The sequence below is a fragment of the Pempheris klunzingeri genome, chromosome 7 (genome assembly GCF_042242105.1).
Source record: "Pempheris klunzingeri isolate RE-2024b chromosome 7, fPemKlu1.hap1, whole genome shotgun sequence".
NCBI lineage: Eukaryota > Metazoa > Chordata > Actinopteri > Acropomatiformes > Pempheridae > Pempheris > Pempheris klunzingeri.
Window position 1 is genome coordinate 16,188,398 of NC_092018.1, and position 22,248 is coordinate 16,210,645.

A 22,248-nucleotide genomic window follows, 5' to 3' on the forward strand; every position below is an offset into this window, starting at 1 on the left:
TGTTTTTGTCAACATTTCAGTGATCAGTAAAGTCATGTTGCAAGGCTGTGCCATTACATGTTCCAAGTCAGGTATCATATAAAGTCCTGATATCACTCAGCAAATAATGATCACTCCACTGAACAGATATTGATTTATGAAACAGTCTCTTTTCTTGTTGAACACAAACTTCTAGATGGATTCTTTGTAGCTCAGGCCTACTGTGTTGATAGGATCTTCTAATCTTATTGTCTGCTTTAATTCTCTGTGGCTCCATCTACAAGCAGAGATGAATGAACACTTTGGATCAGTGGGCATTGCTCACTGTATTGCCAGTGAGTGTGAATAAAACCAGGACTTTGTTGACTTTAGCCTTATGCCTGAGCCATGCATGGAACATTTATTACACTATGTGTTAATTCCTGATACAGAAATGCACATAATACAGCATATACTAGAGAACACCTTTGGCAGGAATCAAGGGCAAATGCAAATGTGGGGATTCACTTTTGGGTCATGTTTTGGGTGTGTTTAGAGAGAGAGAGAGATTAAAGTGGGCTAGATAGAGTACAATAAAAGCCAATATTTTAAGAGAAAGAAAAAAAGGGTGATCTCCCTGTAATGTCTATCTCTCTCCCTACATTGTTCATCTAACTTTGTGAGGGTGAGCTGGCACTGCTCCACTCCAAGACAAACAAGCCTTCCTAGCAGCAGCCCCGGCCATTTGGCTCTACTGTTTTGGAGCTATTCCACTTTCCACAAGGGCAAAGTATTTTGTGAAGCAAAAGTTTAACTACTCCACCCACTCCATACTAAGGGGCTCGCATAGAGTATCAGGCAGAAGTATATGCACACACTGCGCTGGACAGAGATGTGTGGCAGTCTCTGTAATGAGGCTGCTTGAGATTACTCAGCTACCCACCATTACATTACATTACCACTGCATGTCAGGAGAGATTTGGAGGCAGACAGACTAAGTGGAGCTCTAAGGTGAGGTGCTGTAACCACTGGCACTCAGACTCAAGTGAGTGGTGATAAGTGTTTTACAGCTCTTACTCTGGGACTTAGCACAGAAAAGTGGACAAATGGGGAAGTAGCAAAAGGACAGTTGATACTGCAGCTACGGTGCTGGTGGTGTCTAGAAATTCAATACACAAAATCAAAGATAGCACAAGTTGTTTTTTTTAAGCAGGAAATGTTTGTCATAAGTGCGGTTCATTCTAACTAATTTACTTTGCAGTAATCGGAAATCCTGTATTACAATTTTACATCCATCCCGCGGCTCTTTTTGCCAGAAGAAGACGGGGAGCAGGTTTATCTGTGTTCAAATATACACAAACATATTATTGGACTAATCTGCATCACGTTTACTGTTAAGATATAAAAAAAGTTACTATTCATGACACAACTTCACAAGCAAATGCTGGATTTAGAAATAAATATGAATGATGTTGTATATTCAAAGGGGTCAAGTGCCCTCTGTCAATCCCTCATTACCATTCTCCATTCCTCTTGGACTTAAATAATGAGAAGATTGTTTTCCTCTCCCTTCTAATCATCTCATTTCGGCCTTTATAGTGTTTCCTTCCTCACGCAGCAGCGCTTTCCAGCTCAGCTTCTGTCATAACTAAGCTGATTGGGCCAAATCAAAACTGAAATCAAATTAAGGCCCATTGTCGATGCACATGGCTCCGTCACAGACATGAAAGGAGAACCACACAGAGGAGATAACATGAAATTCCAAGTTGCTGGTCTGACATGAAAGAAAATAACAGAGCTGGGTGGGTGATGAGATTTCTTACTCTAAATAACCATGTGAGAAACATCACCTACATTCACAGTAAGTACACAGCTACTTTCACATGATTTTAATGGCACATTATGGCAATTACAAGTATTGAACTCTGCCTTTCAGTGTGATTTTTTTTTTTCCAAAAATCTTCCATTTTCATTTATGGCATGTGTTAGCAGAGAGGTTTCTTTAGGACGGTTATGGTATGCATCTCTTTGTATAGGCTCAGCTGAACATACAGAGTTTTTGGTCGGGCAGATGTCTCGGTGTGATTGGACAGCAGTTAGGCAGCCGTCAGAAGACACTGGGTGATAATTACGTCCTGCCCTGCAGTGACATGATAATAATGCACTCATATCCTGCTGTGATTCTCCTGATAGGCTGACAGTCAAGCACAAAAGAGCCTGAATTCATTAGTAAAGGAGAGGCGCATTTGCAAACCAGTTCAACATACAAAAATGGAGATCTCTGGTTGAGTATTCGCACTAAACAAATGTAAGTGAATTTAACATTTTAAACACAAACAAAAAAAAAGTGCTCTCACGAAATTGTAGTTTGCACTTCATTTCATGACCCGACCCTCACCTCTAACATTATAATGAATACTCCAGTAAATAATAAATGAGTCAATAACACTGTATCAGGTTCTACCTTGCCCTCATTACTCATTACACACTCACATACTCAAATGTGCTATATCCCAGCCATACCCCAGAGCAATTAGTTGCTCTAAAATATCAGGGGGCTAGTTACTCAGGCATGTATTTCATAGTTTCATTGGTTTATTCGGAGACCTGCATGCGGACCAAGCCACAGCAAACACTGCCTCAGTAAATCCCCAAGCTGCTCCGCAGTCAGCAAAGTAATTGGGGAGGGAGTCCCACAGGGTCCTCGCACACTGCTGAACCATTTGCTACCGACAAGTTGAAATGGCAATGGAGGTAGATAGGAGTCAGTGTTAGTGCTTGAGTGTGTGTGTGTGTGTGTTTGTGTGCAAGGTGGCTTGAATACTTCGTATAAATAGGCCCGCAGTCTTTAGAGACTCACTGGTTGGCTGGGAAACCATCTGGTTCCCCAGCCCCCCAGCTGCCTGCATTGCCCATGGACCCCCATTTCTAAGGGGATGGATATTCTGCTCACGGGGGGTGGGCTGTGCGGATGCCAATTTAAGCCCCCACTGCTCAGAATCTGTTAATTAACTCTATCTCTCCCACAGAGAGAAATTTCCTTTGTAAATAATTCTGCCATTCATCACAATCCAACTATTTTATTCTAAAGCTCTGCCAACTATCAGCTTGTGAAATTAACAGGAACAGTTGAATGTGGGATAAAAAGCCCCATTAGTAAATCCATAACATTAAATAAGCAAAAACACAGAGAATGAGTTCAAGCTAATTTCAGAATTTGAGGCCAGATTTAAAAAGGTATTGTCTCTTGGAACCATATGCTCTGTCTACAAATGTACCGTCACAGATAATATTAGGAAGCTATAATTGATTTTGCTAAGACATAATTGAATTGAATATTAGCAAATAATGAGATCTACTCATATTTACAGTGATCAAATAATGCCATATAGCCATGAATACATACAAAGAATACACAATGAAGCTTAAACTCGCAAAAAGTCATCATGTGTGTCAATTTTGTACGCTGACTCCGTGCACTGAGACAAAGTGATCATATCCTGAGGTGATAATAAACCGAAGGTGGGTTGCACTGCCTCCATTTAGCTGAAAGAGAGAATTAAAGATAAGTAGATGTTTTTCCTGTTGATTCTAAGCATTCATGTTTACCATAATGTTTTCATGTTGACTTACCAAAATAGTATTTGACTGAAGATGTCCCTCTGTATGTTGAAACTCTATAAGACAATCAGCTTGTTAACCCCAACCAGTTCTTTGGTATTTCAATGAAATGTGTAAACAGGCACTGCAGATGGATGCCCCCTTACCTTTGTCTGTAATAGACTCAAACTGAAAAGCATTTTGTGACGTATTCTTTTCTATCTTTAGATGCTTGACTGCAAAAGAAATAAAAACACCACGTGATGCCGACAGATGATTTAAAAAAAGGAATCAAACACTGAAACAACATGAGCTAGGTATTGATTTCTTTGAAGAGGAAAATAAGACTGTGAATATTTTGATTGGTCATTGTAGAACACATTTCTGACAATGAGCATGGTGAATGTGTTGATATGTGGTAAAAGTGCATTGCATGCCATGTTAGAAACACGGTTTAACATGACTCAGAAAACGTGGTCTTGACTCAATCTTTCTTAATCATTGTCAGAGTGGTCTAATTCCTGATTGAGTGTTTATAAATTGAAAATATTGATTAACATCCAGCTGTTAATAATGCAGCTCTAATGTTGACTAAGGCATTGACAATAGGATTTAATATATATAGTTTGAATACTATCAAAATGAGCAGGCTTGTCTAAACAGCTTAGCTTTTATCAATTAATGGAATATTGAAGAAAATGATACAACCTGTGTTTACAGTATGTCCTGGGAGCCTTCAAGGCAGATAATTCAGACAATAAGTCTTTGCTTGATTTCTCAGACAACTTATTAAGCAGTACCAGTGTTAATGACCGTTCAATCACAGCTTACACACCATTGAAGCTGTCCACTGTCACGGCAGAAATCTTCGTGGGTTCAGCAAAGCGAATGGTGAACTCTTGAGGAAACATCCCGGTGGACATCCAAAACGTTTTAGTGTTCCTGGGTGAAAAGGACAAACAAAGGCCTAATGTTGATTGAACAAAGTGAACACTTGACATTAACTCTCACAGTTAACAAAACCGAAATAACGCACCCGTCCGTGATGTTTTCTGGTGGGTGATCTTCATCGCTGGATGATGCGACGACAACTTCTGCACCCAAAGAACTCAGAGAGGAATCAATCATCTTCAGTGACTCACACAAGACAGATTAAAGTCTTAAGTACAGTCTGGTTGAGGAGAATAACAGTAGTTTCCACAATAATACACAGCAATCTGCGTTGTTTAGCGATACGAGTCCTGCAGAAGTCAACAACTAGCTACAGTCGTTACCAAGCCAACCACTCCGTCGCACGATATATACGTCATCTTGGCTCTCCTACGTCAACACTTCCGACGCACGTTGCTCTTTAGTTGTTTAGCAATTAGCAGTTAGCTGTGAAACCTACACATCTTCACATGGCGAATGGATGCAAGGACGTGTTGTTTGCACGCGGAACTGGACAGGTTAGTTACGCTGTACTACTGAGCCTAAGATGACAATACATGTGAACCTTTGTAGGCCGCTGTGGGTTTGTTTGAGATTGTGAGCTAGGAGGCTAAGCTACAAACCAACGCCGAGTTCGACTAAGTTGGGTAAAAAGACGAAAGGGACATAAAATTTGTCGTGTTTCATCAGTCGAGATATTGCCTCATTGTAATACAACGTCTTGGACAGACAACACGTGAATTAGCATTAGCTGCAGAAAGATGCTGCACGTCGACTTCATGAAGCATCCTTTCCACGGTGTGGGGGGTGCAAAAGTAAACATGTCAGGTCAGAAGTCGGGTCATCTGCAAAAAATAGTTTGTAATCCTATTGCATCTTGTCGATCTTATTTTTCAGAGTGATGATTCGGACATATGGGACGACACAGCATTGATAAAGGCTTACGACAAAGCAGTTGCTTCATTCAAGGTAAAACAGGCGCAGTACAGTGTACGTGCACGAGACACGGTTATGTTTGGTTTTGCCACTTCTATTTCTGCTCTTGTGTTGTGTGCCAGACTGCTCTAAAAGGTGAAGATGAGCCGCAAGCCTCCAAGAAAAACCAACCAGGAAAAAAACGCAAGAACAACAAAAAGAACCAGAGCAGGAAAAGAACCAACGCACCACCAGATAAAGAGGTGTGTAATTAGAACAAAAAGGAAAATACCAATACATTTGTGGAAAGGAGGCTTAGAGTCCCTGAATTTTATTGATAGTTTGTTGGATTCTCAAGGGCAGCATGTAAATCGGCATAACGGGTGTCAATCACATTTTAACACATAAGACGTAAGACATAAGATGTATCTCACAACACATTTGAGTTATGTGAATTAGTGTGTCGTCCACCCTTTTTGTTATTCTGCACTCGGTTTACTTCAGACTAGGAGACAATCTCAATGATAGTTTCTGTTGTGTTACAGTGGCAGGTTGGGGACTCGTGCAGTGCATACTGGTCAGAGGATGGCCAGCTCTACGCGGCCACCATCTCCTCCATCGACGAGAAGAGGGGCACTTGTATAGTTGTTTTTACAGGATACGGCAACGAGGAGGAGCAGAACCTTGAAGATTTGCTTTCAGAGATTTCTGAGGGTGATGAGGAAACAAATCTCAAGGTAAAGGAGTGCAATTAAATTATTTTACATAATACAGTATATTTAGTGTATTTCCAGTCGTTCTAGACTGAACATTTTCAATATTGATAAAGACCAACATTAACATTTTGCTACTTATTGTGAGTGGGAGCTAGAGTCTTCATTGAGAGAAAGTCAAGCCAGGTAATATTTCTGTAACCTTTACTCAGTGGAGATTGGCAGCGTCATTCTCTGATACAGCACACACAAGGTTATGTCTTTCACTCTGCAGATATGCACACTACAGATGAAAAATAAAGAAAAATTCACAGTATTTTAAATGGGATTAAATAGTAACCAAGTTACTTTTTGACATCCTGTCCATTTTTTAGTTTTACGTTTTATTTTAAGTTACTGGCAGGTGAGGTTAGTTGAGACAAAGTGAGATACATGTCAATTACAGTACTTGATCTTTATCAAATTATAACTAGTAGAATGGGCTGAATATAACAAATTGCTATCTCACTCTCGGTGTAATCAATCCAAGGATTAAGTTTTAACCAGTAAAGCAGTAACTTCTGCTATGGATTGTAATTCAATTGGGCTATAGAGAAGTCTTTTTTTCAGTTTTTACTGAACCTTTTTTTCATTGGTTCTAAAAACTAATTCAAAGACATTTGAGAATTTCCAATGTGTTTAGTCACCAAAATGACAATACTTTTCTGCTATGAAGGTAAATGAGGCAGAATCGTCAACGGAGGAGAGTGACCGGTCAACGGCATCAAACCAACACAAAAAACAGCCACACAGTAAACCCCAAAAGTCCAAGGCCCACAAAGAACCTCCTCCTATGTGGGCTCCTGGTTTCCCTGGGTTTCCTCCAGGCCCTCCTCCCATGCATGCTCCCAGACAGGTAAGAAGAATGCCAATGTATAAGACGTGGTTACAGTGTAAAAAATAAAATTAGAATTCATACTTGGGGATACTACATACTTGCTGGGATATTAGATTTACATATATATACATTTAACCAATGTTAATGTTCATAGGCCTACCCTTTGTGTTGGTGTAACTGTATAAAATCATAAGAGGAATAGAAAAACGTCATTCAGTCATAATGTATATCAAGTCATCCTTTCAGTTTTCACGTGATATTCATGAAAATTGCTGAGATTGCAAAAACTGGATGACCGTAGACTGTAGTTATCTTCTGAAAAGCAGAGCTCATTTAAGAGGTTTGTTAAAGCTAATAACTTCCAAGCTAAATGATCTGTTGTACTATTTGCTCAAACTGATACTCGCAGTGTGTTTTCAACCTTTTTTTTTCTTCTTCTTTTGTGTCCTCAACTAGGGCGGAAGCAGGCGATCTGGTGGTCACGGGCCTGTACCTCCTTCCTGGCCTCCCATGATGCCTTTTGGTCCACCAGTGAGTTTGAATATATCTTTTATATTAGTTCCAAATGCAGAAAGCTACAGCAGATACTATTTCATCTAAGCAATGGAGTCTGCATATAAAAGCACTCATTTCCACATCCAGTCGGTAAATTAAGAAACAACTGCCAATCTCGCATGTTAGCGATACACAAGAGATATCGTTGGCTTTCAGCATCTACATTGTGCTCACAGTCTGTATTCTGTTAATGTCTCTGCTCAGATGATCCCTCCACCTCCACCAATGAGCCCTGACGTGGTGGACGATGAGGCCTTGGGCAGCGTGCTGATCTCCTGGTACATGAGTGGATATCACACAGGATACTACTTGGTATGTGCACAGAAGCTAACTGACTTATGGGCTATAAAAGGGATTTACAGCCTTTATTTACAGGTTTGAGTCTCTTGCATTATGTAGGGAAGAGCAGTGGGCGTTTATGGTAATGTGGACTCTGTTTTGCCTTTCTGGTAAAGTTACTCCATTTTTGCTGTCATGCTTCTTAGCGAGAAGAGACTTTTTTCATCAAATGCCTCCAGATTCATAATAGGTGTAGGAGTCCTTGATTTATGTTAACAGCACATTCTTTCTTTTACAGGGATTGAAACAAGGACGCAAAGAAGCTGCCAACTGGACTAAACTGCACCACAAATAAAATGATCAACTCAAGCTTTCGTCGTTTCAGTTACACAGGGCATCACCTGGAGCCGCAGCCACCCTGTTGTGCATCCTTGTCTCAAAAGGAAATGTTATGAATGAAATGTACATGTTGTTAACAGAACTTTCGTCAGAGTTCAAGGAGGCGAGTTTTGTATTCTTTGTAAATAGATTGAATAAAGGCTATCGGAGCACAGTTGACAGCATTTATTGGACAGTAGATGTGTGTAAGTATAGCCATTTTTTATCCATAAGGAATATATTTTTCTCATTTATTGTTATTTCAATATTTTTTATCCAAATGTTATTGTGACACACTCAATGATGTATGGTTGTAATGGCAAGTATTGTCCAGCAGAAGTCAGACTAGTATAATGTATTCACGTTATATGAAAATGTGGCATGAATGCATATTAGCTTGCTGTTTAAACCCCTACAGAATCAGAGAGAAACACTCTGAACCTCTAATTGGATGTCTTCTGTGTTCGTCTCATGGCATGCTAAGAATTTGATTGCAAGCCAGACTTGAGTCCTGCTTCAATCCCTCTAGTGCTTTCCACACAGTTAATTCGGAGAGTCGTTCCACTGTATGCCTTGCATTCGAGCTCTCTGTTTTCCCCGAGGTGTTCCCTCGTCCACTACCCAATGTAGGATCGCATCCATCATAATGATTTTAAACTCGCATCAGATGGGTGCATATTTCAGGATGATGGTAGGCAAGATCCCAACTACGGACAGTGTGACACATGGGGCTAGTTGTGCAGATAAAGATTGATTCTTAAAGTCACTGAGATGTTAAGATCATTGAAAGACGTTTTGTCTCAACATACTTTACGCCTGACAAACTTGAAAGCCTTAAATGCAGACAGAAAAGACAGAACGTTGAGGTGTTGTAGTAATACTGGAATAGACACTAATGTTTTCTGATTGCACATGGTGTGCTTGTATGGAATGAGAGCCTCAGGTCAATGACTGTCTTGGTAACTTTGGGTCTGTTAATTTATTTTTCCCCCGAGGTGGCCTGAAAACTAATGGAATGTTTTGAGGTCTAATAATGCAAAAACAGGAGGAAGAAGGGCAATGGTTGTAAATACAGTATGCGAGCATATATTTAGAATAGAGAAAAACACATGTAATTACAGTGGGAACGGCCACAATCATTCTGCTGAGCCTGTAGCGCTTTCATTCCATGAAAAGGAAGCCAAACAGATTTCTCATATTTTTTACACTGATGATTTGCTGCCTGCTTCCACCCACTCCTCTGGTTCTAAACTGGTGGGCAATTGATAATACACTATGTGTGTGTGTGTGTGTGTAAGAGGGGAAAGAGAGAAACGGAATAGGATTTTGTGGCACGATGCAACAGCATGATTGTCTCTTTTTTTTTTTTTTTAACCATGTGATCTTCCTCCAGCTGCTCCATAGCTGTTGCTAGTACGAGTGAAGAGCGGTCTCTTTGTTTGCGTTCTGACTGTGGTCGGCATTTTATAGCCCACTGTGCCAGTGTTTACTGCTGTATTTGATTCTCACTGTAGCAGCCACTTTTGTTTTTGCCCGTGCATGTGAGCAAAAGAGAGAAAACAGGACAGAAAATGGGGACGGTAACAGGAGGAAATGTAGTTTGTGGGATTTGCAAATAGAATATGCACTATAAACGAGGGGTGATAAACCAGACCTATCTTTCCCCCACAGATGGGTTTAAAATCTGCCACGGCAAAGCCTGCACATAAACCCATTGCTTGTCTGACTCTGCAGCAAACTGAGCTGCCCAAAGGGCTCGGTGGAGCCCAGCGAGGAGTTAAAAGGGGGTCAGACCTAGCTTGGGAAAGCACTGTTCCCCTCTGTGACTGTCTACCCCCTACTGACCACAGAGGCAGGAGGCGTGTAAACATAATCTGCATTTCACATAGTCCCTTCTAGGAAACACACAGACATCCAAGTGAGATCACATTGCTGCATGAGTTACAGCGCCTTCAGCTATTTACTCAAGCTCCCAACATCAATAAACATCCTGCTTTTAAATAGGAGACTTTAGGGGAGATTAGAGAAAAAGGGGCTTCACAAGCCCCTTTCCCTTTTTCCATAGAGACCCAGCACCAAACTATCATTGAGGAACTCAAGCCATTACATGTTTAAAATTGTGGTGCAAACATCATTAACCCCAGCGGAGTACATGCTTTTTGAGATAGGAAATGATAAAATTGAACTATTAAGCATAATTAGGAAGAGTTTTGTGATAAATCACTCCATTAAAGTCTAAGCAAGATTTGTTTTACAGTAAGCACAGTGCACCAAACTGTGGCTTAATCTGGTTAAAACAGCAGGGGAAATGCCACACTGTTTATATTTTTTCTGTTCAAAATAACACAAACACACAGGATCTGCAAACAGACACATGAGATTGTATAATTGGCAGGCAGACAAACAACAGATTGTAATATCAAGACTGTTTATCATTCAGAGAAAAATGAGCAAAAACATGCTCGCTATTACAACATGATACCATGATGCCAGGAAGTGGAGCTGATTGCCTACCCAATGTTAATTAAAGCAGTCATGTTTTAAATAGGAGGAAAATCACAGTGAACAATGGCTCACAATTACACAATTACACAAACCCTGGTGGAGACTTTATCTTGATGCTCTGATTCCCAGCCTTGCAGCAGTAAATACTTTTTCATTTCTTCATGGATTTTTGTGTACTCTCTCATTCATCTCTCTTCAGATTCAACATTTTTGAACACTGGCCTTTTGCCACTAAATAGTTCTTGTAAGATCAGACCTGCTCAAGATATGGCCAAAAAGTGGAAGAAAGGGAAGATGTACAGAATATTATTTGAGGATCTGGTGCGTTGCTCATATGAAACTTATGGAATGGAAAGCCAAACACACACACACCTACCATAGGACAAGAGTGGAAGGTTTATTACTCTAAAGGTCCCGAGCTGGACATGAGTCCCAGTACGAGGATAGACTGTACCTTCTTATGGCACTGTATGAGCAGCATCACCTTGTGTCATGAGGCTGGGGCGCTGTGACGCGCTCTGTGTGGATGTGACCTCTGCCTCACTGAGAGTGATACTTGGTGACCTTCTGACCTTTAAGAATTCCAGTCACAGCAGGACCTGCAAAGTCCTGGTGCCGCCACAGACATGTGATACACGTTCCCGCTGGATCTGCATGCTCTGCTGCACATGCTCGTAAATACAAGGTTATACCACAAAGGCAAAGCCCATACCCTCCTGTTTCACAGCCCCCTAAGCAGGCCGCATTATTGGTAGTAAGGAAACTAGAATTCTCAGAGGCCAAAGAGCAGCAAATATGCATCACCTGAAACATAATGCACATCTAAAAAGCTCCTGGTCCTTTGACAGGCCAAGATAATTGTTTTATCGGGTATCCTCTGTAGAGAATAGCATTGCTATTAACCTTATTAACCCAGCCGGGCCCACTGGTGGATTCATCATTCAAACCGATGGCAAAGCATCTCTTACACCCTTATGTGTTAAAGTGAAGACGTCAAGCTGTCTTATGATATCAAACATGCTGAGCTGAACTCTGCCTGTTTGAATGAACCCAAGGCAAGGCAAGCTTATTTATATAGCACCATTCAGGCGCAGGACAATTCAAAGTGCTTTACTTGGATATAAAAATACATAAAAAATAACACACGTGGAAAAGATTAAAACTGCACATCAAAGACAAGAATAAAAACACAAGGTCAAAGATGAGCAAATAAATAGTGAAAGATAGAAAAGAAATAAAAGGAAGATTTCCGTGGTACAAGTTTTATTTGTAAAGTATCCTCCATGCATATATCTTTTGCTCATTTAAACCACCAAAAGACAAATTTAAGCGTGACATACAACTCATATTTAGTACAGCGAATAAAGTCCTATAATGTGGGGTAGTGCTCTCACTTTGAAACTATTTACAGGGAATATTATTGAAACTTTGCGTGAAATATGTGCTGTGGCAAAACACATAAACATCAGTGTAAATACAACACAAACTTAAAGTATGAACCAGGAACTGCAGTTTAAAGACAACAGTGGCTTAATTCTAACGAATGGGTTTTTAGGGCAGATTTTGTTCAGCATGACTATTATTTGCCAGAATAAAATAATTTGGTCCACATATATTTATACTTCGTCCTCCCCCCGCTCAATGACATACAAGAGCAGGCCTACAACAGGCATATTGCAGTAGTAAATCTCAGCAGAGGAACAGGACCGTCGCTGATGGCCGGTAGAGGTCTCCGGAAGCAGGACAGGGTGAAGCCAGGACTGAGCTGCACCACATGGGGTGTCACCGTGTCACCGCCGGACTCACACGGAGGGTTTGGGAGAGTGAAAAGTCAGCTGTGAAGGAAAACTCCGCCGTTCCGTTTTTTTCCCCCTCCTGCTTTTGGACTTGCTTCTGCTCCCACATGAGAGGGAACACCAGTGTTTGATTGAGTGAAATCTCTCGGGACTTTTCTTCAGTGGGACAGCTCTGCGCCGCCTGGATCTTTTTTTTCTTTTTTTTTTTGGCGAGTCCTCCCGTTGCGCTCACTTAAAGTTGAGCTAACACGGTCTGCTCGGGACCATCTGTGAAGTTGCCCAGAAAGCGGAGACGATGTTTTGCCGAAATCAAACAGCGAGAGCAACCGTGGCCCGCGGCTCTGCCCTTGAAATGGAGATACGGCGAGGGAAGTTCAGAAAGAGCGTTTTCCTGGACACATCACAGGTAGACTCTGATTGTCCGCCAGTTATCACCACCGTCTCAACACACACACACACACACACACACACACACACACATGCGCCCACGCACACTGTGGGGGATTCTGTGTACAACTTTTACTGATCTCTCTCTCTCCCTCTGCAAACTTACTTATTTGGCACACTTCTAATCTTGTTCTGAAGGCATGTGAGCACGTACCCTGCTTCGCTTTGTGGGGGCTTTTAATTACGATGCGCCGGGGAGTAGCGCTGCTGCGTTCACGTCCTCAAATTAAAGCACTGAATTGCAGCATTTCCAAACTACTTTGCATTTCACTCGACTCTAAACAAAAACCAGTAATACTAATACTACAGAGACTTGAAAGCGTCTGTGGCAGTCAGTAACCTCAGTGTGCTGCGTGTTATATCTACCTCCCATGATGTTGTTAATGTGGTAACGTTTTGTTGGGATGCTTGCACCTTCAGGTGGTTATTGCATGACATAATTGTTCATTTTCAATCTATTGAAATCCATTATAGTTTGGGAATTTGTTTCTCAAGAGATTTCCACTTCTCTTGATATTTAGTTTAGACACTTTCTTTGAATAACATTGCAAAACACCAAAGCGCATGGATTTCAGCCACTTGGATGTCTTCAGGATGTGGACAGTCACCTGCAAGGGAATAGTCAAAAGAAATTTAAAAAAAAAAAAAAGGGTTGCATCCAAAAGTTGAGAACTAGGTCAGAGCCTGTGTATCCCCCTCAGCTGTTTATCACTGGATTAGAACTGGTGCTCTTCATGGATGTTTTCCTTTTCCTCTCTGCAAAGCTGCCATGTCAACATCTGCTTCATATTAGCCACTGTTTGTCGGCAGAACAGACAGGCTCAGAAGTGACTTCCAATATAACCTCTAATTATTTTTACTCATGGGCCACTTTAATACCGTTTGGATGGAATGTGCTCCCTCTGTCTGTCTCCCTTTCTCTCCCTTTCACACACACACACACACACACACACACATTTAGCTGAGCCCTGGACAGTTTGCACAGGCTCTTACTTTGGTTTCATTTTAGAGAGCTGGTGTTTGGTTATTCAGTCAGAAACATGTTCCTCTTGTAGGGATGTTTGTACCTGATAAATTTAAGCTGAACCCTACTTTTGATGTACGCAATTTTGAAATTTCAGAGAATTGTTTTGGTGATACCAAATAAGTAAAAAAGAGGGATATGTGTGTGTGGAAGAGAGCATTAGAGGGGCTCAATTGTAAGAGGATACTTAAGGAATGTTAATGGTGCAATACAACGCATGGAAAAGATAGGTTATTGATCTTCTCTCTTTTCCTTCCCCCTCTGGATCGTTCTTGCTTTTTCACCCTATCCACGTGTGTGTGTGCAAGCATACACATTGTCAGCTTATGTGAACTAGTTGTTTATAATTCATGTCACAGGAAAACACCACAAACCCGCGGGGAGCCGGGTGCACTCCGTCGTATTGATCTGCAGTCAGAGTTATGCTGATCCGGTGTCTGAGCAGCAGGGGTTTCATATATGACGCTCATAAAGGCCAACAACACATAACACCTCCTGGAGCGGCAGTAGAGTTAGTGTGGTTAAGTCTGTACGGTATCTCGGGCAGGAGTGAATGATCTCATGTGTTTTCGGGTTGATTTTCAGTCTGGCATGTGTTGATGATTGTCGACAGAGCCTCAGAGGCATCGTGATGAGGGATGAGCAGTGCAGGCCTTCACCTCTTAACTTATATACTATTAATTTATGCTTTTATTTGGCCAGTGGGGTCGGATGAGGGTTAGATGAGTAGAGAGCGTAACTGGAAAGAAGAAGGCTGCTCTTTACATATTTGTGGAAGAGACATGAAATCAAAGGCCCTGGCCAGGCATATGCCGACCCAGCACATTCATCTTTAAATCAATCTTCACCGATATTCCACCCCTAACTCATGCTGCTTTCCCTTGTTTAGTCTCTGCATTAGTTATTTATCAAGGTAAAGACTTACCTTCTTTTCACAACAACAATCATTGCTCCCTTAACTCCGTAATCTGCTCTCTTCTGGTTCTCATACAAGATTAATTTGTGTCTCTACCTTTGTTGCCAATGCTAATGATCCTCTTTCACAGACTGGGACTTTCCTCCGGCCTTGTGTGTTCAGGCTCTTTCAATGCCACTGTGGAACCAGTCTGTGGCATTTCAATGAGGCAGGCTACCTCAGAGTGAAAGCGCTCCTGCCATGGGATATCATGTGCATTTGTGCCAACATTTGAGCCTCTTATGTAAACGCGCATATGTAAAGGTGGATTGTCTGGAATTTCTGTCAGTCACTGACAAGTTATCAGGGAATGAAATACACAACGCTTAAACAGCTGATAGAGAAAAGCCTACTTTATGGCACTGAACCGAAAGTAAGTAGTGCTGGCATTGTCTCACAGTCACTGTGTGTGTGTGTGCTAATGTCCCTTTATCTGGAGGTAAATGAAGCCAAGAGCATGATTTTGACTGGTTTTAATTACAGAACTACAAAACCAGACTTTGGGGATTTTTGTGGACTATGTGTCTAATTATGGTAATCAGTTATGTAAATAAAAGATTAAAATGTTCAAAATATTGCCTGGCATCCAGTTTGACGTTCGGGCCTATTATGTCCTTGGCAAGTTATTGTTTCCATGTGACTATAATTCAAATGTCTCAGTGTTATCAAGAGAAGGCCTGACAGTTCGTCTTGCTGCTTCACATCCTCTCAGGTCCAGTGGTGCTGAATCATTCTGCTGCGTGCATATCACAAATTGACAGGGTAATATGGTCAGAGAGTGGAGGGAGAGTGAGAAAGCAAGCAAATGATTACAGGCTCATACAGCATTTGTCCAGAAATCCATTCTGCAGCCGTCCCGTCGTTCCTCCGCCTGCTGCTGCTCTCAGTGGGAGCAGAGAAGACATCTGCTTTCTACATCCCTCCTCTCTGATCCACAAGGCCACCAGTGTGTCTCTGCACTCTGCTCTGTCTCGGCCCTCGTTACGGCTCTGCTGTTTCAGCTGAAGCCACCCAGGCATGCAGTGGGAGCCCGGGCTTGTGCGGTTATTATTATGGAGGTGGTGATGGAATGTCATCTGTTTCAGTGCTCCGACTCTGCATTATGTTTAACTCAAGGATGGTCCCTACTAGTCCACACCACTGTGGCTACCACCAGCTATGCAGGGCCAGGAAGTGGCTAGATGTGTGTGTGATGACACACCCATCCACCCACACTCTCTCAGCATGCTGGACTGTATGGCAAGGTCTGGGAGTCTGCCATTTGTGTTGAGTAAAAGCTTTAATAGTCATGGGCTGCTGTGGTTTGGTTGGTTTTGGTGCTCTGCCCTTCTCCACCCTGTAGATCCACACACTCTCACTAGTAAGTATCCAAACTGAACATACTAGTGGCTTTAGTGACTTTTTGGATACTATGGGTGTTCCCTTTGCTCAGCATATATTCATCCACCCTAACAAAAGAATTTGTTGATCACGCCAGTAGTGCAGTGACGCCTCTTTAGAAGTTTGGGTAATGTGATGCCTTACTTGTTTTTTCTGCTAAACCACATGCATGCAAAAGAAGAAGTTCTTATCAGAACTTTTTTCAGCAAGAGAAACGTCTGCTCATCTTCATGTTCTGATCTCTCAGGTATGAGGAACATTTTTCAGTGGAACTGATGCATCCTGGTGTTATGACTCCTAAGTCTGAGATACCGTGAAACCGATATGTTTTCTCCAGATGCTTGGATGTATGGTTTATGGTTCACAGAGGCAGACCTTGCACTGTAAACAGCCTCATGCTCAGCAGCCTTTCACTGTGGCTCCTGCTAGTGTTTAATGTGGCCTGACAGAAAACTGTGATGAACTAAGCCTGTTTGTGGGAGCATATGTTTGCCTCTCCGCAGACACGGAGGGAGAGAGGTCACATAGATGTTGCCAGGACGACACTTTCTAGCAAAGAGGAAGCACCTTAGACCATGAACCAATTGAGGAGTGCCAAAGCTTCCCCTGAGTCTCCTTCTCAGGGTAGCTGTGTGTACCCAGAGAACAATGGGCCATCACAGCACTGCCCCTGTGCTTGGGCATGAAATGCCAGGAAAAAGGGGCTCAGAGGCTTGGGGGTTCTAAGAGCGGATGCATTTTTTGAACAGCTACAGTGTCAAAGTTGCCAAGCCTGGAGAACATGGAGTTCTATGCGAGAGTTATGATTTTTAGCCCAATTACTCCCGTGGGACTACCCAGCCCTGCTTAAATCTGTATCAACTCTAAAGTGTGTGTGTGTGTGTACCCTCAGGGCTTTCCGGCATGTCGAACACTGCAGGGGTGCAGGGGAGATGCCAGGGAAAAGTTTACCCCTTTTAAGACCCTTCTACTCAAACAAAGCTCGACCACTGGAACATTGTGCTCGGAGGCTGTCTTGGTATGCTGAGGGATATTATAACTAGCAAATGTTTAACCTTTTTTCATTACACAGGCTTTGTGTGTACATGATTGTGCCACACTGTTCCCACTCCGCCTCTGAGTGCTGGCACAAATGAAAAATTGTTTAATCTCAGTTTCTTCAAGCCATGAGTAAAATTCAGCCAAAGTCCTGCTATTGTTCCCATGACGATGACTGGACTGTTTGGCTAATACGTTTGGTGAAAGACGAAACAAAGCTTTATTCTCCAAAAGACGTGTTTAATAAAGATTCTTACTTCTTTCACTATTGAAGTCGTATACACAAATTCTTTATATTTGTATGAAGCAGGCAAGGTTGTGTTGTAGTTTATAATTTAACACAATGGATCTGTTGTTTGTTGGACATGTGTAGAGGGAATTACAGCAAGTGGAATTCATGTATCGTACTTGCTGTTAAGCAGCGAGAATCTCTTTCAGTCTCCTGTGTTCATTTTGACAGTGGGCTATCTGAACAACGGCTGCCGATCCTCCTCAACTGTAGATGTGTTCACTTGTTGTTGGGCCTCAAAAGCCTTGAAGTTCTCTTTTCTTTCCTATTTCATATGACCCACACACACATGCACGCGGCATTAGTCTCATAGTTAGCTGACGTCCTCTTCCACAGACCCAAGGACAGCTTTTTCCTTCACTGCCTTATCTTATCTAAGTCCCACTGACCAGACATGCTGGACAAAACATTTAATGGTTGGCTGAGAGAGATGGTGAAATTGTCAGCATGAAGGTAAAATTTTGTCTTAATTTGAATTTCATTCCAGGATTTTTTGGCAGTTTTTTATTCTTAGCAATAGATATTCTATTTTTACTGTCAACGTACCCTTATTTGCTGCTTTGTTGCAGTGCTCTGATGCCGCTCAGTTTCCTATTTCCAGTTCCTGATTGGTGTAAATGGATATACAAAGTAGACTGTCGAAGTGTTAAGGCCATACACTTTTTTAGGCGTAAGTGTCTTGGACTTGGAATGTGGTTGGTGGTTTGTGTCTCTATGTGGCAACTGGTGTCAGCGTGCAGTGTGACAGCTGAGGGTCTGTTGCTGATGTTGCAAGTGAGCCCCACCCAACCACAGTATAGGACTTCGCTCTGAGCAAGGCGTTAATAGAGAGAGCAAAGATAGACAACAGACATGTGTGTACACATACATACACACACAGGAAGTGAGTCACGCATTGTGTCAGTATCCAGTTCACAGATGTCTGTATTTCAGTGTATGCCTCCACATTTACAACCCTACTTACCATTCTTTGTTATGAATGAAAGCTGCTGTTTTGAACTCTTCATTAGTCATTCATGATAACACACACACACACACACACACACCCCTTCAGACAGTGACTAAGCAGCACTGTCTCCATAAGCAAGGCCTATCGCATATTCTCAGACAGAGATGGACTTTGTTCACACAGTGTGTGCTGTCTAGAGCGAGGCTGTCACTGGCAGTGACTCGGTTAACGGATAGCGATAGAGATAGATGGAGGTGGTGTAATCACTGGATGCTTTCCCACTCCCCCAGGTGGGAAACTTCCTCCATGCATCATCAAACCTGTCTCATTCAGTTACTGCCCTGGTTAGTGAGGTGGATAATGCTTTTGAATCAGAGTGACCCACAAATGCTGCCGTGCAGGTCCCATCTTGCCTCCCTGTTTTTATTGCGTTATACTGGAGAGAATATTACAATGGAAGGATTTGGGTTCAGCCCTTGTTGTAAACTAAGTTATCCCAAACAATATGAATGGCTCTGAGTCTGTGTAAAAGAGGTATAAGAGAAACTAGATTAGAGCCTAAATGATTTAATATAGTAAAACCATGAGTTGTGTCATCCAGATTAAAGATTAAAAAAATAGTGACAAGAGCAGTTCAACCGTCGGGTTTATGCCTACTTCCTGTCACGGTGAGCTTTCATGTCCTTCCACTGTTTTATACTCCCCAATCTATCAAAGTCAACGCCTCACTTCCCCAGGAGAGCCAGATTATGTGGGCCACATTACTTCTTTGAGGCTCAGGTCCCCTGATATAGCAAGGAAATTGGTCTTTTTTGCCATGTACTGTAGGGCTAACCCACTTTCCTGATCCAGATCACACAGAGGAAGTCCTCTTTTGTCTTTATCGCTAGACAGCATAGAAGATAACTGTTTGTTTTATGTCCCTTTTGTCTCTATCTATCTATTTTCATTGTTCCTCTTTGTGTAGACACCCCACCAGAGACTTTAACCATAAACTATTGAGCCCAGCACGAATAGACTGTAAAACAAAACTTGACTATCTCATGCCAAAGGTATCTTCTTCCTGTGAACATAAGACCCCCACTGCGCCTTGCTCTGTTAAACATTGACAAAAAAGATACACACACACGCACACACAGATTCCGATGTGTGGTTTCATTTACAGTCCAGGACACTTGTTGTCAGCCCCCTTTGACTTATCATAGAGGGCTCAGGACCACGAGACACTATGTTGGACAGAAATAGGTGCAAATGCTGGCATTTGTGTAACTGTTGTGCATTTGGGCTTATGAATCATAGATTTATTTTTCTTGTAAATCTAATTGGAATTATCAAAATAAAGGAGGCAGGTTTGCTGCTCTTTCACCCTCCACAGAGCAGATACATTATGGGTTTTGCTACATTTTGTGAAAAAAGGCAGTGAAAAAAGTAACTTTGCTCTTTGTTTAGCCTTTAACCTCAACAAGGACAAGTCATTAACCTTCAATTCCACACGTACATCAAAGCTGAAGAATATGGGGCACGTCTATGTCAGCCTTCTATGCTTCTTCTCTTCTCCTGCTTTTTTTTCTCTCATGTTCTTTTTTTTCTGGACAAAGAGGCTCTTTATCCATTGCTCCTATCCATCAAGTAAGTACCTGACTTTCTCGCGAATTAGATGGAGAAAGCACCTCTCTTTCATACTGAGGAATGTTTAGGTGTATGAGTGTGTGTGTGTGTGTGTGTGTGTGTGTGGTGGGTAGGTAGGTGTGCTGTGCATACCTGTTCCTGCACTGACTTGGACTATTGTTTTCATTTTGTGCTCACTGAGTTCCAAAGTGATGACTTCAGGTGAAGTCACCTGCATGCCTGCTGTAAACTCTGCGTAACAACTAGCAACAGCAGCAAGCGTTTAGTTGATTGATGTGGTTATTGTATTGCAGTTCTGTCCTCATATTGTAATAAAATACTCTTCATATCAAATAATTTGTTGCTGCATTGAGTCTAAAGTCAAATCTGTATCTTCAGATTTATGCAGGAGATGACTGGATGCATGTGGGCAAAGGGGCACAACCACCAATGATGTTGCTCTCGGCTTTGATGATGCGGAGCAGGTGTTTGACTTTATGAGAGCAGATGGGTCTATTATGCATGTCTGCCTCCCCTGCATGCTGCATAGTGCACTAGTCCTTGCCAGCATGCCTGTGTTTTAATTTGTTTGTTTACTAGGCCCCAGTGGCAGACGGTGTGGTGTCAGATCTTGTTGTATCGTTGTGTTGTTCCTGCTGTCTCAGCAATTATTTTTATCGTGTCTGTTGCCAGTTCCCCATTATTGCCTATGTCAAGAAAAAGCAAGTGATCAACCTGTCGGGATGTTCAGTCAGGTGGATTTGGACGCTTAATCACCCATACTGAAGTTGTAAATGATACTGTGGCTGCCTCTATGGGCATACCGTGTAATATAAAGTGGAGACAAATTAAACTTCTGTGGAAAACGACTTAAATGTTGAAGTAACGACCATATTACCAAAAACCTTTATAATAGGTGGGTCAGGTTGAATGCCACTGAACACCATTTGTCAGCACGGAGCTCTGGTAGCTCGAGACAAATCATCAAATTATGTGCATCACTTAAAAAAGGCTGTAAAATGTATATTTGATGTGTTTAATGTGAGACAGACAAAAAGTACAAGAGGAAATGAAGAAAGAAAAGTAGATGGCAATCGGCAGGCACCCAGTTTGGAGAAGCAGTTTAAATGTATGCGATATCTAGAATATTTTCACCTCTTTACTTTGCATCAGACTCTCTCTCTGTCTTCACACTTTTTTTAAAGCTTCCCTTTCAAACGGTATTTCACAGTTGGTATGTAATATACAGTATGTACATAGCACAATACACACACTTTGTCATATATACAACATGTACTTTGCTTTCAAAATTCAGCACTGTACTGTGTCTTTGTACTCTTGAGTAAGCGCTCTTCAGGGGGATCCCCCTGAAGTTGCGACTAGTCAGCCAGATGAGAAAACCAGCTGACTAAGGGAAGTTTGTGGCTGATGATTTAAATCAAGTCATTTTTCAGCCAGGTACAAAACACAAGTCAAAACTGTGTTCTCGAAAGCAAAACAACTGAAATAACACTAATAAACAGTGTTATTAAATGCAAAATAATCACTAAATGCCAATTCCAAAACATGTAGGTTAGAATCTGTAACCTTTAAAGATGTTCTGCATGTCCGTTGAGCTTCTACGCAGATGTTTAGATTTTTATGTTGTTCCTGCTCTTGTTTCTTTTATGTTGTGTTTGCATTTGTGGCTGCTGTTTTAGATTTTACTCAGACAGACTTTTACTTATAACAGCAGCCTCATGGTGTGAGCGCTATAAAAAATATTTGTTATGGTCTGGCAGAAGTGACCTCACGGCAAATAAAAGTGCACAATTTCATCTTTGTTTGTTTTTTAAGGCTGGCTATTTATATATGGAACAATGAGGTTTGTCCCGTCTCCCTTTGTCTCTGTCTTTCTCTTCACTGCTCTCTCTCTCATGTCTGTGAAGCTCATCTTCATCATGTCTGCTTTAACTCAGAAAGTAACACAAGTGCGTCTGTCTCAGTCTCTGCTCAATAGAATTGTTCAGGTTTAACCAATTGTTACGACACACATCTCATCCTAATGTGTTC

General features: G+C 41.7%; 3 protein-coding genes across 4 annotated transcripts in view; 2 read left to right on the top strand and 1 right to left on the bottom strand.

Annotated features, from left to right (window-relative positions):
- Positions 1-2,334: 2,334 nt before the first annotated feature.
- On the bottom strand, positions 2,335-4,814 carry hspb11 (heat shock protein, alpha-crystallin-related, b11). Its single transcript, XM_070834261.1, has 5 exons — positions 4,595-4,814; positions 4,394-4,500; positions 3,726-3,794; positions 3,592-3,635; positions 2,335-3,504 (listed from the first exon to the last, which is right to left on the bottom strand). The coding sequence occupies exons 1-5, from the start codon at positions 4,684-4,686 to the stop codon at positions 3,412-3,414; spliced, it is 405 nt and encodes a 134-aa protein (XP_070690362.1). The 5' UTR covers positions 4,687-4,814; the 3' UTR covers positions 2,335-3,411.
- An 82-nt stretch (positions 4,815-4,896) lies between these two features.
- On the top strand, positions 4,897-8,415 carry smn1 (survival of motor neuron 1, telomeric). Its single transcript, XM_070833902.1, has 8 exons — positions 4,897-5,006; positions 5,386-5,457; positions 5,547-5,666; positions 5,949-6,140; positions 6,832-7,011; positions 7,450-7,524; positions 7,753-7,860; positions 8,126-8,415. The coding sequence occupies exons 1-8, from the start codon at positions 4,959-4,961 to the stop codon at positions 8,180-8,182; spliced, it is 852 nt and encodes a 283-aa protein (XP_070690003.1). The 5' UTR covers positions 4,897-4,958; the 3' UTR covers positions 8,183-8,415.
- A 4,258-nt stretch (positions 8,416-12,673) lies between these two features.
- rtkna (rhotekin a) overlaps positions 12,674-22,248 on the top strand; it is a 53,151-nt gene continuing 43,576 nt past the window's right edge. For both annotated transcript variants that reach the window (XM_070834391.1, XM_070834394.1), the window contains exon 1: positions 12,674-12,912. In XM_070834391.1, coding sequence (XP_070690492.1) covers positions 12,802-12,912 — 111 coding nt within the window. In that variant the 5' untranslated portion in view covers positions 12,674-12,801. The remainder of the gene's footprint in view (positions 12,913-22,248) is intronic.